This window comes from Bombus bifarius, unplaced genomic scaffold (genome assembly GCF_011952205.1).
Source record: "Bombus bifarius isolate JDL3187 unplaced genomic scaffold, Bbif_JDL3187 scf7180000008206, whole genome shotgun sequence".
NCBI lineage: Eukaryota > Metazoa > Arthropoda > Insecta > Hymenoptera > Apidae > Bombus > Bombus bifarius.
In genome coordinates, this window is record NW_022884510.1 from 201,629 (window position 1) to 217,042 (window position 15,414).

Here is a 15,414-nt window from a genome sequence, read left to right on the forward strand (position 1 = left end):
AACGGAAGAAAAAGTACAACAAAGACGACAAAATCGTTACTCATTCGACACGGTGTTACTTCGTTAAACGTTTGCTTCCTCTTCTAATTTTTTTTTTCTTTTTTCTTTCTTTTTTTGCAATTGACTTGTGAAATATTCTTCTTTCTATCCGAACGTTCGTATGCTGCCCTTCGGATAATCGCGCGATGATTAAATCACATGCTGAGCGTGTGATTAGAAAAAACGACGGTGCTAAAAAGGACTAGAGACTACGTTAGAATTAGTAAAAACGAGACTAAACTTTAAGCGGATACCACATGTGTAATAATAACACGTTTTCATAAAGAAACGTTATCATTTCCCTCTTACGATTTTTTGTACTTTTTTGATTAGGGTTCGTTATTTGGCCGAGCTAGTTACCATTAAATCTTTGTCCATTCGCGAATACCTCGTATTACGGTATATGCGTCTATACATATACATATACAGTGTATACAATTGTGTATCATATACACTCACACACGCCAGGCATATAATTTGGTACTTAAATAGTACTACTACTTGTTTCTCTCTTCTCATATTCGCCTTTTTCTTTTTACCTTGCTTTATAAAAGTTCTATTTTACTGCTACGTTCGTGGTGACTACACACCATCCGTTCGATCGATCCACTCGCACAATGTCGCTCTTCTCTTATTATACTTTCGTTTCCTTCTTCGCATTCTTCATTCTCGTCTTCGTTTTCTCCTACGTTTCCTTCTTCTCTTACTTCCCTCGTACTTCCGCTCTAAATAAATTCCGTTCGCGCATAAATTTCCGTTCGCGCACAAGAAAGTACAGCCTAATCGGTACTTTGTTTACGTTTACACATATCGAAACCGGCCACGGAAAAACTACAACGCTCCGCTCTGCCTCTAGTCGGACAAAAGTGTCGTTGTAATTCGACTTCGCCGTCTCACTTTTACATTAATATTAACACAGCTCAGAGTTAACAAATGATCGAAAGACGATTACAGAATTATTTTTCCCGCCCTTAGGTTTACTTATCTTTAAAAATCACATGATCCGTGCCACGATCTTCGACTACTTTCACACGTATGATCAGACAAAGACCAATGACCTTTACAAATATCTACTGTATATTCTTCGTCGAATATCTTTTTTCTTTTTCTCCCTCCTCTTTTTTTTTCCTTTTTTCTCTTTTTTGTACAACTAACAAACGACAAGATCCTTTTATCCTTCGTTCCTTTACTTCTTATAAATATAATAACACCGATGTATTTTGCACAATTTATGTGACGCGTTTCGTCAAAACAACCAAGAAACAAATTATCAATCTTCTCTACATCGAGTCTGCTTAATTACAACCTAAACGTGACTTCCTTTTTACCCCATTTTGGATTTATGGATTTTAAATCCAAAACATACAATTATTCGTACGTATTTTAACATCGAGATAGAAACCAAATCTTTATCTCTCAAAGTGTTTAACGAGATCAGAAACTGGGTCCGGATCTATCGAAACTGACACGCAGAAGCGGAAGAATATCTACCATACATATTTCGAACCTTTATCGCTTTCCAACTTCCAGCCTACTACCAATTCTTAACTCCAAGAAACTCAGAGAAATTACAATGGAATTGCTAATGTTAAGTGGCATGCTGACTGTTGCATTTTCCCCTTTAAATAATGAAAATAAACTTAAGCTGATTATATTATATAAGCGTCAGAAACTAAAAACTCTGTCTTCAGGTTAATATAATTACTTACAGATGACTTTAACGCTATTGGTGTTTATCGAATGACGTTAAGACGTGTATCTGTGATTATATCCGGCATTATGCAGGCTTCGCTATTCGTGAACATGAGTGCAATCGAATGGAGATTAAGGTAGACTTGATGTTTTGGAAGGTAAGTTATGACCCTTCGTTTGGTCGCCGCACGTTGAAGGAACTCTTATTAATGTCAGGGACACAACAGTTTAATAACTTTCTAGCTATAAACATATTGTGAAGATTAATATTACATATTTTCAGTAATAGTCAACTTATCAAGAGGAAAAACTAACTCTAACAGAAACGATATTAGCTGTAACAAAAATTTCACTTGTTAACTTACTACTTTGATACCCAGAATCGCACTTTGGCAACGAAACTACTTATTACGCAGTCTCTTGATTAAATAACAATAAAATAATACAGCAACTATTTGTAATGACGAATAAACATCCGATATAATTAAGTAATACGAATCGATGAAATTTTAGACGTTCAGTGGTTTAGTGGTTCAGTGACCGATATTAATGTACAAAGATCATTTAAAAATGATACATTGCCAATGTTTGTATGTGTGTGTGTGTGTGTGTGTGTGTTCGCGCGTGTGTGTGTTCGCGTGTGTGTGGGGGGGGGCACGTATGTGTGTGTGTGTGTGTGTGTGTTATAACATTCATACACTTCTTTCTGCTGTATTCAGCAGAAAGTTGCGAATCTCTGAGATCTTGCGTTACAATTAGTTTTGGGCAAATCATAGAAAAAGTCTTCTCGGTTGAACTTCGATAACTTAAAGCATTCCGCCTTGTTATTCATCTTCTGTGTCTCCATCGCTACTGTAATCTTGTAAAACTGCTGGTCTCAAAAAGGGTGCGTTGTTAGTTTGACTGTAACGACAAAAATTAATTTACATCTATATATATATAGACCGAAATCTAAATCGAACGAACGAAATTTAAAGAAAGGAATAAAATTACTCACGCGAGTCTCCGATAATGATTTAGCCATTCTTCTAGCATTTGTGCTACTAATAAGGGTCTTTTGTGTAGTTTTTGTTGCGCAACAAGAATACCACCTTCGGTCCTGCATACGTCCAGCCACTCCTTTAAAATAGATTCTTCGCGGCCTACTTCTTCTAGACTCAAAAAATGTATTGGTAAGAGTTTATGTTCTCGGTCCATTAAAGGCATGAATGTAGTCTGCATCTGTATTTGCAGCTGTTGAAGTGGACCGTTACCGCCACCCAAGCCTACACCACCATGAGACGAAAGAGGTGGTATTCTAGACGATGTGTATGGCTCGATGGGAACTAAAGCCGTGAAATGACCGCGTGTATAACCCAAAGCGATAGGTGAGCGAATACAAAATGAAGGTTCCCATAAAAGTGGAAGATAAACACCTTCGAATCTTGCATAACCTGTATGAAAATATTTTATTTAATTATGTATAAATCTTATGGATAATGTTACCTTCGTCGCGATCAATACCTACCTATATCTTCCCCTCTAAAACTTTTAACATATTTAACGCCATAAACAATAATAGGTCGCCTTAAAATATGGGCTAGGGCAAATACGTGTAGCTGCTCTAGAGCACTTCCTGGTTGAGCAGCTGTTGCTAATAAGCTTTCCCAATCTTCTTGCCATTGAGTCTCTTCTAATGTAAAATCCAACATTCTAGATGCTTGAGACGCTTCGTATTCTCTCCATCGAGGATAAAAACTAAATTAAGAAAAATAGATGTGTTGTAAAACAATATTATAATAAAAATTGACGTAAGAATTGCTTACAATTGACCAGCTTGTTGTAAAGTGTCAGCAAGAGCTCTTCTTAAAGCATTATCTCGATCAAAAACACCCCAAGTAGCTTGCATAGCAGAATCTAATAAACAATCGCCAGCAGATCTATTCCAAAGTGCATGTAAACGACTTCCTAAACGTTCGGTAATTTCTAAAGACCAATTCAGTGCTGGTGGTTCTCCGCCGCCACCTTCTAATTGTTGCTGAGCTTCTTTATCTAATAACTCTTCCAACATCTGTTCTTGCACTATACTTGGTAAATCTTCAACCTAATAAGTAATTTTCTGCTTAAACATTATTTATATAACCTACGTTACATCTAGGGATCTTTAACGGACTAATATCTCTAATATCCCATAATATCCCAAAGAAAGAATTATAATGTTATAGTAACCTCAGCAGGCAAAGCAAATGTAGCTATATCAGTGACAAAATAACATGGGAAAGAACCCTTGCGTAACCGGATACTATTAGTGACATGTCTGCGAATTTGAGCAGCCAAATCTGGTGCAACATAACTTGGTACTCTTTTTACTCCAGATCCAGAACCCTCGATTTGTGATAATAATGTCGCTAGTATATCCTCTCTTTGAAATCTGTCAAAAGTATAATAAAATTGTGTAAAGAACAATTTGGAAACTGTGTCTTTCTCAATGATAGTTGATTTACTTTTCTACACGTGTAATGAACAAGTTGAAACATCGCCAAAGAATATATACACTCATGTAATTATATAAAATAAGCTAAAATAGCTTCATAAAGAAATCCTTTGTCAAAAATTACTTCCCACAGACCTAATAGCTAAATGTACTAAGGTATGTCCAACATCAAAAGCACTACTTCTATTTAGAAGCAGAACTTCTGAATGCGTCAATTGACGAGCAGGATCACCACCACTTGCCAAATAAGCTTCAACAGGAGCATTGTCACCTTCCACAATGCCAAGACACGCATTTAACCAGCACCAATCAGTATGACGCCTCAACTGTTTTAGTCTACGCTCATAGTCACAATTATTAGGGGATTGAGGAGTTGACAAATTGTCATTTCTGCTATCAGGATATCTATGTGAATTCCTACAATATAAGAAAACTTATAATAAACTCGAATATTCGTCGCTATTATCTCGCTAATTCTACCAATCAAATTCTGATTAATAGTCAATCATTCTCGACAAATGTAAAAAATAAATTTACCTTCGTCCCACAGCCAAATTCTCATCCCTCTGGGTTTGATGAATATAAGGTGTATGAGGCGGAGAAGGTAAGTTACGCTGGCTATGATCTCTTTCTGGGCTTGGTAAAATAACACCCATGTTATTGGCTGTTCTGTCTCTTCTATCTTTTTCTTTAGGATTACCACACATCACACACTTTGTGGCTTTTGGCCAATTTTCATAAGTACACACAAGGCAAGACCATTTCTCGGGATGTAAATTTGCTTGTAAGTTATAATATCTTTCAGGGTGTAAGTTTATTGGAGGAGGATTTGATCCTGAGTTTGGTGGTGGATCTCCTAGCCTAAGAGGTGCTAGGTGTTCGTGCAAATTCGAGGCTACAGTCGAGTGTATCGACTGATTGAGACCTGTAGGTTTCCTATTTCCACACTGAACACAACGTGTGGTATTTTGATAATTAAGATAGGTACACATTGCGCAAGACCACTTTCCCAATGGTACATTTTGACAACTAACATTGTAAGAATCTGTTGGACTTAAATGAGTTACTGGACCAGATGCGACATTTGATCCAGACCTTTGTGGGCTTGGATCTCGTAGGCGGTAAATATCCTCCCCTAATAAAGGCTTGGCACCTCTGCACATTGTGCATTTCAACGATGAAGGCCAATTCTCGTATGTACAATATTCACATGTCCATTTTGACTCCTGTTCTTCAAGCCTGCTATTCATTTTCTCTATATGGCCCTTTATTGTGTGAATATTATTGTCTTTAATGCGTAGACAATGTGACGTTCATACACTACTTAAAAATATTTATAAAGCATAAATGTGGTGTCAAAAGTTACATTAAATACTTGTTAAACCGTTATTGCATGTAATAAAATTTTTCATATTTTGTGTCATAAAATGTGACGCAAAGATAATTTCCATAAATATTAGTGATATTATGTACTTGTCATAAAATGAAGTTCATGTCATGTGGTAAACATGTTGATCGTATGTAGGAAAATAAAAGCTGCCACAGTAACGTAAATGTAGACAGCTACCAAAATCTGCAAAGAAAAAAAGAAAAGGTATGACTAATGAAGAAAAGAACATGACGTGTATAAACAAATGTATATAACATTAAACGAAAGCAAGCATTGTCAACTTTATTAACAAAGATAATTTCGTAACCTTAACAAAAGGATACACATCCGCAAAATAAAATAGAAGGTAAGAAAAAACTCATTAAGAGCTCCTTTATTTACATTCGATGGACATTAATCACATGCAAATAATATATATGATGAGAATAATGACAGTGTGCGAACGAAGGTCTCTAGGGAAGCGTGACATTGAATTCGTTGGCGAAGCTAAACATTTCAAAACCAAAACGCGGTAAACTGTAATCGAGGTTTAAAATGTGACTGACCTCTGTGAGCTTTTATGTCGTGCAAGCGTCGCGGCAAGGATAAATATGAATACAATATCCGGAACAAAGTAAAGCTTATAACACGTGGTAGATCGGAATTGGGGCTACCTGGCGAAAGTCGAGCCTGGTGTCCCGAAAGTTGGTGTCACGCGCGAATAAGCTCCATCGAAGTACTATGCATCGGTCGATCGCTGCGAAATTGACGTGAGGATAGTCGTCGATCCGCAGGAATCACACACTGCGGCCAGCAGCCCACTTTAATTGCATTTAAACAATAGAAAAGGTTAAGACGCACAGTCGCGTGATAAATTTTTCGCGAGGACGAAAGCCCGCGTCTTCTCTATTTGCGCTAAAATCCAAGAACAATCCTCTTCCCCACCGACGAAGACCCGAGGCACGTCACTCGTCGAACGGGTGAAACGCGACGAGTGAAACGAAACGAGAAACCTTTCTCTGCACTCACTCACTCCTCCAAAACAGATGCGCTATCTTTCTCGCGGTTGCACTTTGCGCCTCTTTTCTTTTTACAAATCGAACGCAGTCATGATGTTTTCCTACGATACTGGCATGCAAAACTGCGGACTTCGTTGAGAAAATAGGTTTTGACAATCATTCGCAAACAGATGTCAGTACTACCAACGTCACTTCATCTGCAAAAACTCGACATTTCACGTAGTTACGTCACGCGGTTCATCCACGGGCATTCTAACCACAACCCGTTCATTTCTCTCAAATTAACCCATTCGCGAAGGTAATTAACACATGTACGCGAATAATTTCCTCGTAAAATATCACAAATAGTTCTGAATATTTTCTATTATGGTTATACTGATAATATCATGTCAGCTTCCGGTTTTTAAGATGCGCTACGATTCTTTCTTTCTTTCGTTTTTGGATTTTGTACCGATTTCAAAGCGTTCTATTACTCTTCTGACGTATAAAAATATGTAAATTCGCCGGGATATAAATATTGTAGAAGCAATCGCTGAGTGGCATAATTATGGTATATAATAGTCATAATAAACCATTCGTTCACGCAATGCACACGGGAAGCTATTTTTTATTTATAAATATCCTGGGCTAAGCGCCAAATGGGGCTTAGCCTAGACACCTATCCTTGACATTTGATTAAGTAAGACCATTACCATATGCGAAATACATTTAACACGGAAAAAAAACAATTATATTTGCTTTTTACAGTTTACATACCCCGTTCGTGAAACTTACGTTTCTCCAGATATCGTCTGCTAAACGACCAATGACGTCACGGTGTAACAGCTGAAAATTGGTAACATAGCGGTATCTCGTGACGCGATACAATTCTTTTTCTATCAAAAGACTTACGCTCGAAATTTTTTTACGACAAAGAACATTATGAGAATCACGATATTGTACGGTAGTGAGACAGGTACTGCACAAGATGTGGCTGAACAAATTTGGAAAACTGCCAAAAGGTTTTGTTATTGTCCTTCCCTCTATTGTATAGATAGAAATATATGTATATTGTTTCGCAGTTAGAAAGTTTGAAATCATTAATTAGCATTAAGAACTTTATCAATGTTATTTTATAATATAATTACTGATGCTAATATTAAGGATACAATGTCTTTTACAAAAGTCTCTTCGATTTTATTTCAGAAAAGGCCTGGAAAGCAATGTCTTTGCAATGAATGATTATAACGTTCAAAATCTTGATACAGAAAAAATGATAGTGTTTGTGGTCGCAACCACAGGCCAAGGAGATCCTCCTAATAATATGAGGCAATTCTGGAGACTTCTATTACGAAAAAATCTCCCAACAACATTGCTTTCTAATGTAAAGTATGGAATATTAGGCTTAGGTGACAGTTCCTATCAAAAATTTAATTTCGCAGCAAAAAAGTTAAACAGAAGATTAATGCAACTAGGTGCAAAGGAACTGTTACCTATTGGGCTAGCAGATGATCAACATGATTTAGGAATTGATGCTGTTGTTGATTCTTGGCTAGAAGAAATGTGGATGAAAGTTGGCGATACATTTAATATTTCCATAATAGATTTGATTAATAATAAAAATAACATAATTGAGAGATTTCATATATCAGAAAGAGACAGAAATTCCATGAATAATGAATATTGTTCAGTTCATGATATTTTCATGAAAGAAGTATTTACAAATAATGAAGTGAAAGTGGGTACAATAATTGAAAATATAAGAACTACTGCACAAGATCATTTTCAGGATGTTAGATTAATTAAATTTAGATCAGATAACATTAATTACCAACCTGGAGACATAGTGTATGTTAGACCCAAGAATTCTCAAAAACAAATTGAAAAATTTTTTAATATATTAAATGACAATAATGTGCAATTAAATCCGGATATGTTAATTCAAGTAACTGAAAAAGAAATTAAAGTACCTAATGTTCTAAAACAAATTCTAACTTTATACCAAATTGTAGAGCAGTATTGGGATTTGAGCTTTAAGCCACGCAGATCTACGATGCAACTGTTATCTCTTATCAGTGAAAATGAATTAGAGAAGGGCAAGTTAGATGAATTTACAACAGCAAGTGGTCAAGAAGAACTATATAATTACATCAATAGGCCAAGAAGAACTATTTTAGAGTTACTAGCAGACTTTCCACATACAACTAGTAAATTAAATGTAAAATTATTATTTGAAATTATGTCTCCTATAAAGCCTCGTGCATTTAGCATAGCTTCAAGTTTAAGGATTACTGAAAATGAAATTCATCTCTTAGTAGCAGTAGTAAAGTATAAAACAAAACTACTAGAGCCAAGATATGGACTGTGTTCTAATTGGTTGGCGAGTTTGAAAAAGGAAGACAAGATAATATTTTGGATACAGAAAGGAACATTTAAATTTGAGTACAATAAGCCAATGATATTCATCGGCCCTGGAACAGGAATTGCACCGTTTCGTTCGGCTATATTAGATAAATGTGCATTGGATGATAATTTAAATGATTGTGTCCTCTTTTTTGGCTGTAGAAACAAGAAAAAAGATTACCATTGTAAAGATGATTTTGAATATTTGTCGCTGCAAAAAGGTTTAAATTTATTCTGTGCGTTTTCCCGAGATCAAGAGCATAAAATGTAAGTAAATACTCCTTAAATATGTAAATTATTCACTTAAATGTGCCACTTGCATCTTATGTAACTAAATTTTTGTTAACATTTTAGATATGTACAACATGTTATACATAGTCAAAAGCAACTTTGTTGGGAATTTCTTAACAGAAATGGTAACATTTACCTAGCAGGTAATTCTAAAAATATGCCAAATTGTGTTCGTGAAGAATTTGTTGATTTAATCAAACAAATGACAAGATCAACTGAAGAAGAAGCAGAAAATTTTGTTAAACGTTTAGAAAATGAAGCTCGGTATCAAGTTGAAACTTGGGGTTAATAAAAGATTTAAAAAAAAATTAGTCATGGCTGCCAATTTTAAAAATTACACATACAAGAATGCGATAGTATGTATCGAAAGCATTTAAAAATAAAACTTTATAACTTTATGTTTGGATATGTAAAATGGGAACTATGTTTTTCAATACCATTTTGTTCCTTTTTATTCATGTAAATATAAAAACTTTTTAATTTTGGATATAGAATAGATCAGCAATATTTAAGAAAAAGAGGTATCTCACATACAAAATTATCCAATGAAATACCGATATAAATATGTACAATAATGTACATGTATCAGTCAAGGAGAACTAATTGTCTTACATTAGTCTTGCCAATTGCGTCCATCATGTTAGATTTTTTCTGTTTGTTGATTTGAATATTATAGATGTGCGCGCGTATCACAATATCTTGAACTAGTTCGTGGTTATTCCTGAATCTCCGCGCAGCGTGGAGCTCGCTCGACGAACTCTAACCCCTATCTTATCTTAACCTATAAAAAATAAAGCAGAAAGATGGTATGTCTTGCACATTGGGGAGCAGTTCTATTCATAACTTTGAAGCCTTAACTATCGAATATGCAGTGATCCCGACACTAAACTCGTAAAGTATTTTCGCCAGACACGGAATTCCACAGAAATTGGGAGAACTCTGCAAATGTCAATTAAATACTTTCTCGTAATTCAAGTTTTCCAATGATTATTTGAATTCTGAATATCCGTCTACCTGGCAAAAACGAAACTGTATTCAGACGAAACAATTATCGCAGATTCATCTCCACCCTAACACCCTTCACTAACACGTGAAGTATATTAACCCTCAATATTGCAACAGCTCTTAATTTGACTTAATCTTACAAACTGTGAAAAAATGGCGGGTAGTTACACGAAGAAGGAATTTAGTGTGGGCCCCGAGGAACAAACTTTGTTAAAAGATTCGAATGGAACACGCATTGTGCCCGCGAAAGGTATATACTAATGCCCTTCTTTATCGCATCGTCTTTCTCCATACTTTCAAACGTTAATCGTTTCAGCCTTACTACTATATTTTGAATACTTACAGCTTTACCCTACTTACAAACGTGCACCTTCCTTTCTTTTTATTTTTATCGCAAATATTCCACCAAACCGGTCTCTCACCGGTGAAGATTCATAAAATTCACTGTGATTTTAGATTCATTCTTAAAAAGAGCAGTATATTATGAAATGTTAAGTATTATTTTTACATGTTATATATGTTTAAATATTAATTATTATCGAATATTGTTATATGACGATTACATTAGAATCATTTGATACTGTATCTTTTTTATTCTTTTACATATTTAACTGATATGTTTAATTTAATTTATCAATTTTATTAAGAGAGTAATACAAAAACGTTCATTTTTCTAAATATATATAGCATCTGAAGTTTATATGTGATTTTCTGTTAAAATTTCATCTTAAAATATTATCTAGTTATCTTTAGCTTTTGACTTTTTTACTATTGTGCTTTGCATAGATAACTAACTTTGAAAAAAAAAAAATTTAGGAAAAGTGACTGAAAATAAACATAAAAGCATGTTACTTCCTAATTATCTTTCTATCGTAAACAAAACTTTGTACATGCATATTAAGATGAGTGAAATGAAATAATACAAATTCCTATGTTCTAAATAATTCTCTACAATAAATTTTACGATGCTTTAAAATATATATTATTAGAATTTCATTATGGAAGAAGTATATTGTATGCATATTATATGTACAAAGGTGTCATGTTTTATATAGAACATTATTTTTTTGCTGACACAGAGTTGATGTGAACTAAATATGAATATATCTTAGATCCAAGAAACAGAAATGAATATGTTATGAATATTATAAAATAACATGTGTCTGTATGTATGTATGTATGTATGTATGTATATATACATACATATATATATATATATATATATATATTGTGTTATTATCATAATTATCATCGGTTAATCAATTAATATTATAATTATATCTTAATAATTGATACCATGTGCCTGATATGTTTAAATTAGCTATTCAATTCCATAATTTTGTGGCATTTTCTGCTATCCTATAGTGTGCTTATAGCATGATCTTATGTATGTTATAGAGGGGTATAATTTAAGCAGATATGGAATACAAGTAAAATAAACTTTATATCAATGTTCCCAGGTTATATTAAATCTTCTTATAACACTTTTAAAGATCGTGTACCAGCTGGTAAATAATATTTTATTTTTTGCAAAATATAAACATAATATTTATGCGATTAAGATTAGTGCTGTGATATATTCTTTTTATCCTCTGTGCTATATAAATCTAAGATACAAATATAAAATCATATGAGTGTGTAATGTACATATCAAGTGTTTGTATCATGATCGCTAAATTAATAAATTGCTTTAAATTGGAGCATTAGTAAAGTGTTCTAAAGATAGCTTTAACTGCAGTATCATTAAATTTGTATGTATATGTGTTGCCCAAATCATATTGTGAAACTAGATCTTTTATTGTAGGCACTGAGCCTGTTCGTCTTTCTCCTGGTTGGGAAGGTACAGGCAGACCTGACGATGAATTAAATTTTAGAGGAGTTACAATGGATCAAGCAGACCTTGAATTAAATCCTCCTAAAGATAGGTATGTATATAAATAAGATGTCATACTTTCAATGCTATTTATTATAATTTACTAAAAATTTTAATTCTAATAGCTTATTTATGTAATTTTAGATTAAACATAGTATTCTGCATAATGGTACTACATGGAATTGGTGTCTTAATGCCATGGAATATGTTCATAACAGCAAAAAATGTATGACTCTTTAAAGCATATTTTTTAACTTTTTTATCACTAATTTTACATAGGTTATACATTTTTAATGAAATTTATTATTCTTCTAGTATTTTGTTAATTACAAATTATCTGAAGAGTATACAGGAATTCAATCAAACTATGCCACAAATTTTCTTGCATACTTAGGATTTGCAGCACAAATACCAAATCTACTATTTAATTGGTTAAATGTATTTATGCAATTTGGGTGTGTATATTCTGTATAATTTCAAATTAATGTCTTATATACGTGTTATCTTTTAATATTTCTGAAAAACATATTCTCTAGAGCACTTTCATTGTATATGATAGTCTTTATCATCATGTGATAATCTACAGATACTTAATAAGAATCAAGTATCTGTATTTAAAGACAATTTTTTAATTCTTTTAGTGGCAATTTGACAACACGTATAGTATGGGGCATCTTCATACAAGTTTTAATATTTGTATGTACCGTTATTTTGGCAATGACTGATAGCTCTGGTTGGCCAGGTGTCTTTTTCTGGATTACCATGATTTCTGTTATTATATTAAACAGTAAGATAAAATTATTTTTGCAGAAATTCCAAAATAACAGTCATTTATGTGTTTTAAATAAATTATATTTATATTTTGCAATTAGAGAGTACATTGATTTTAAATTATAATCCACTTTTTTACTTAGTGTCAAATGTACTTTCTAAGAACATTCACATCCACATAGTACTAATTTTTGTTTATGAAACACCTTTCAGCTGCTAATGGAATTTACCAAAACTCTGTGTTTGGTATGGTGGCAAAGTTACCAACAAAGTACACAGGAGCTGTTATCTTAGGCTCGGTAAACACCGACTTGTACAGTTTTGTGATATAAAACTTCATGTAATATGTACATGTTCAACTATATTACTCTTATGTTACTTTCAGAATATAAGTGGAACATTTACAGCGATGATTAACTTTCTTGCTCAGTATATGGCACCAAATCCTCGGACTGCGGCAATATATTACTTTATAACTGCTCTGTTTATTCTTCTTGCATGCTTTGATACTTATTTTGCACTACCGATAAATGTAAGATTTACAATTTTCTTATCAATTTTATTATAGATTAAGTATAATGTTTTACATGAATTGTTATTGATTGTAGAGATTTTACCGATACCGCGAATTATTACATCAGAAAGGAATAAATAAAAGGCAATTAGAAAATAATGCAAGAGACAAACATAACACACCGCCATACTGGAAAATATTTAAACAATGTTTTCCTCAGTGCTTCAACACATTTTTCATATTTTTCGTAACTCTTTCTCTATTTCCATCTGTTCAATCTGACATAGTTCGTTCGGATCCTAATTTTATAGTTTCATCAAATTATTACAGTACTGTTATGTGTTTTCTCACGTTCAACGTCACTGCTCTCATTGGCAGTTCAATCGCATCGTTGGTTCAGTGGGTGAGTAAATTTTTTAATCGAAATCCGTTAAGTAATAAATGCAGAAACTAATTTTTAAATCATTATCTTTTTTCTTTGCAGCCTAGTAAAAAGTACTTAATAATACCAGTTCTTTTACGTGTTTTCTATATACCATTGTTTTTATTCTGTAATTACAAACCAAGTGGTGTTTCAAGAATATTACCAGTGTACATTAGTAATGACTGGATTTATTTTCTAATCGCTGTTACAATGGGAATAAGTAGTGGCTATTTTTCCTCTTTATCCATGATGTATTGTCCGAGGTGAGATTTATACGATAAGAAAAAATAAAATCTTTTCCTTTTTTTTTATTTTTAATATTGAAACATATTAGAGAGCGAATTTTTATTTTAGAATGGTAGATTCTGAATATATGGCAACAGCTGGTATGTTTGGGGCAGCATCATTAATCACAGGGCTCTTTACTGGAATATTATTTTCTATGGTTATGCCCATCTTGGTAGCAAATATATCATTTGAATTATCTTAATGCATACAACATTCAATAATAAAATATTAATCCATGTTTAAAGACATTCACTTGATAGGAAAATCAAAAGAAGATGAGCGCAAGGAAAAGAATAAGATGAAAGTTCATCAATATAAAGTTCAATTTAATTTTGACATTACTCTATTTATGATATTAAACGAATTTAATAGATTTCTCTGCACTTAATGATGAAGCTGAAAATTTTGATGTTATAAGATGATCTGGCAAAGTAAAATGTTAATAATTTTTATTTGTTTGTCTCGTACTTCTTTAAAATGCTATGAATCTTTTTGTTACAATATAAAAAAAAAAAAAAAGAAAAACAAATACAAACATTAAACAATACCTCAAAGAATCGAATTTGTATTGTTGAGAACAAATATTTCATAATGGAATATTTAAAATCTGAAAAAAAAAAAAAATGATAGAGATCTCTGTTATTACATCAAGTTCATAGTTGTGAGATTAATATTTAATCACTGCCCTAATGCAACTATTAATACTAAATTGGACCAATAAGCCTTAATATCCATATATTATTAAGTTTTTCACATGCATCAGTTTACTCGAAGCCGCTAAAATAAGCACATAAAAGATCTGTACAATTAATAATTGTTATTTACATAGACCAAATTTATAATAAGACTGTGGTTTGTAAACTTTTCATACTGACAATTTAACAAAATTTAGGACTGAGCTGTATCCTATTTAGAAAACAAAGATGTTAAAATGGAAAATGATTTTCTTCTTTGTTAAATGTTTAGTAATGTGCTGATTATAGCGAACAATTAAAAATATTTACCATGTTGAAACACACACATGTGCATATAAGAGCATATTCAAATATTTTTTCCAAGGTACATAAATATTTTGCACAGGGTAGCTTTTCATAATTTTTAATCATCCATTTTCAATTGTTTTATTATATTTTGTATGTTTGTATTCTGATTTTCAGTAATAGGTTTTTTTTATAATATATCTTTACCGTTTGTTATTACAAGGTACATTTGTAAGTATATTTGTATTACAAACACATTTTGTGTTTTGTATGATTTTAGTATTAGTTTTATAT

At 32.8% G+C, this 15,414-nt stretch overlaps 2 protein-coding genes and 1 long non-coding RNA gene across 7 annotated transcripts; 1 reads left to right on the forward strand and 2 right to left on the reverse strand.

Annotated features, from left to right (window-relative positions):
- Window positions 1-1,205: 1,205 nt before the first annotated feature.
- Window positions 1,206-7,496, reverse strand: LOC117210593 (ubiquitin thioesterase trabid). Of its 3 annotated transcripts, none has more exons than XR_004488125.1 (9): window positions 6,248-6,663; window positions 4,742-5,777; window positions 4,340-4,621; window positions 3,940-4,141; window positions 3,537-3,814; window positions 3,239-3,468; window positions 2,729-3,164; window positions 1,749-2,634; window positions 1,206-1,658 (listed from the first exon to the last, which is right to left on the reverse strand). XR_004488125.1 is itself a non-coding variant. In XM_033453751.1 (9 exons), the coding sequence occupies exons 3-9, from the start codon at window positions 5,452-5,454 to the stop codon at window positions 2,556-2,558; spliced, it is 2,220 nt and encodes a 739-aa protein (XP_033309642.1). In that variant the 5' UTR covers window positions 5,455-5,777; window positions 6,248-6,394; window positions 7,367-7,496; the 3' UTR covers window positions 1,206-2,555. The 3 variants fall into 3 exon arrangements, 2 of the variants coding, with proteins under 2 accessions (XP_033309642.1, XP_033309643.1); XM_033453751.1 differs by adding an exon at window positions 7,367-7,496 and having other exon boundaries at window positions 1,206-2,634; window positions 6,248-6,394; XM_033453752.1 differs by having other exon boundaries at window positions 1,206-2,634; window positions 6,140-6,663.
- LOC117210594 (NADPH-dependent diflavin oxidoreductase 1) lies at window positions 7,458-14,764 on the forward strand. 3 transcript variants are annotated; one of them, XM_033453755.1, is made up of 12 exons: window positions 7,458-7,593; window positions 7,778-9,241; window positions 9,329-9,408; window positions 12,075-12,195; window positions 12,288-12,369; window positions 12,459-12,598; window positions 12,785-12,930; window positions 13,128-13,213; window positions 13,300-13,446; window positions 13,523-13,831; window positions 13,913-14,115; window positions 14,207-14,764. In XM_033453755.1, exons 1-12 carry the CDS (start codon window positions 7,514-7,516, stop codon window positions 14,340-14,342), a joined length of 2,994 nt encoding a protein of 997 aa, XP_033309646.1. In that variant the 5' UTR covers window positions 7,458-7,513; the 3' UTR covers window positions 14,343-14,764. The 3 variants fall into 3 exon arrangements, with proteins under 3 accessions (XP_033309646.1, XP_033309644.1, XP_033309645.1); XM_033453753.1 differs by lacking the exons at window positions 7,458-7,593; window positions 7,778-9,241; window positions 9,329-9,408 and adding exons at window positions 10,040-10,520; window positions 11,731-11,778 and having other exon boundaries at window positions 14,207-14,513; XM_033453754.1 differs by lacking the exons at window positions 7,458-7,593; window positions 7,778-9,241; window positions 9,329-9,408 and adding an exon at window positions 10,040-10,520 and having other exon boundaries at window positions 14,207-14,513.
- LOC117210595 lies at window positions 9,703-10,725 on the reverse strand. The gene is made up of 2 exons (XR_004488126.1): window positions 10,614-10,725; window positions 9,703-10,046 (listed from the first exon to the last, which is right to left on the reverse strand). It is a non-coding gene; the product is annotated as an uncharacterized LOC117210595 (long non-coding RNA).
- Window positions 14,765-15,414: the final 650 nt, after the last annotated feature.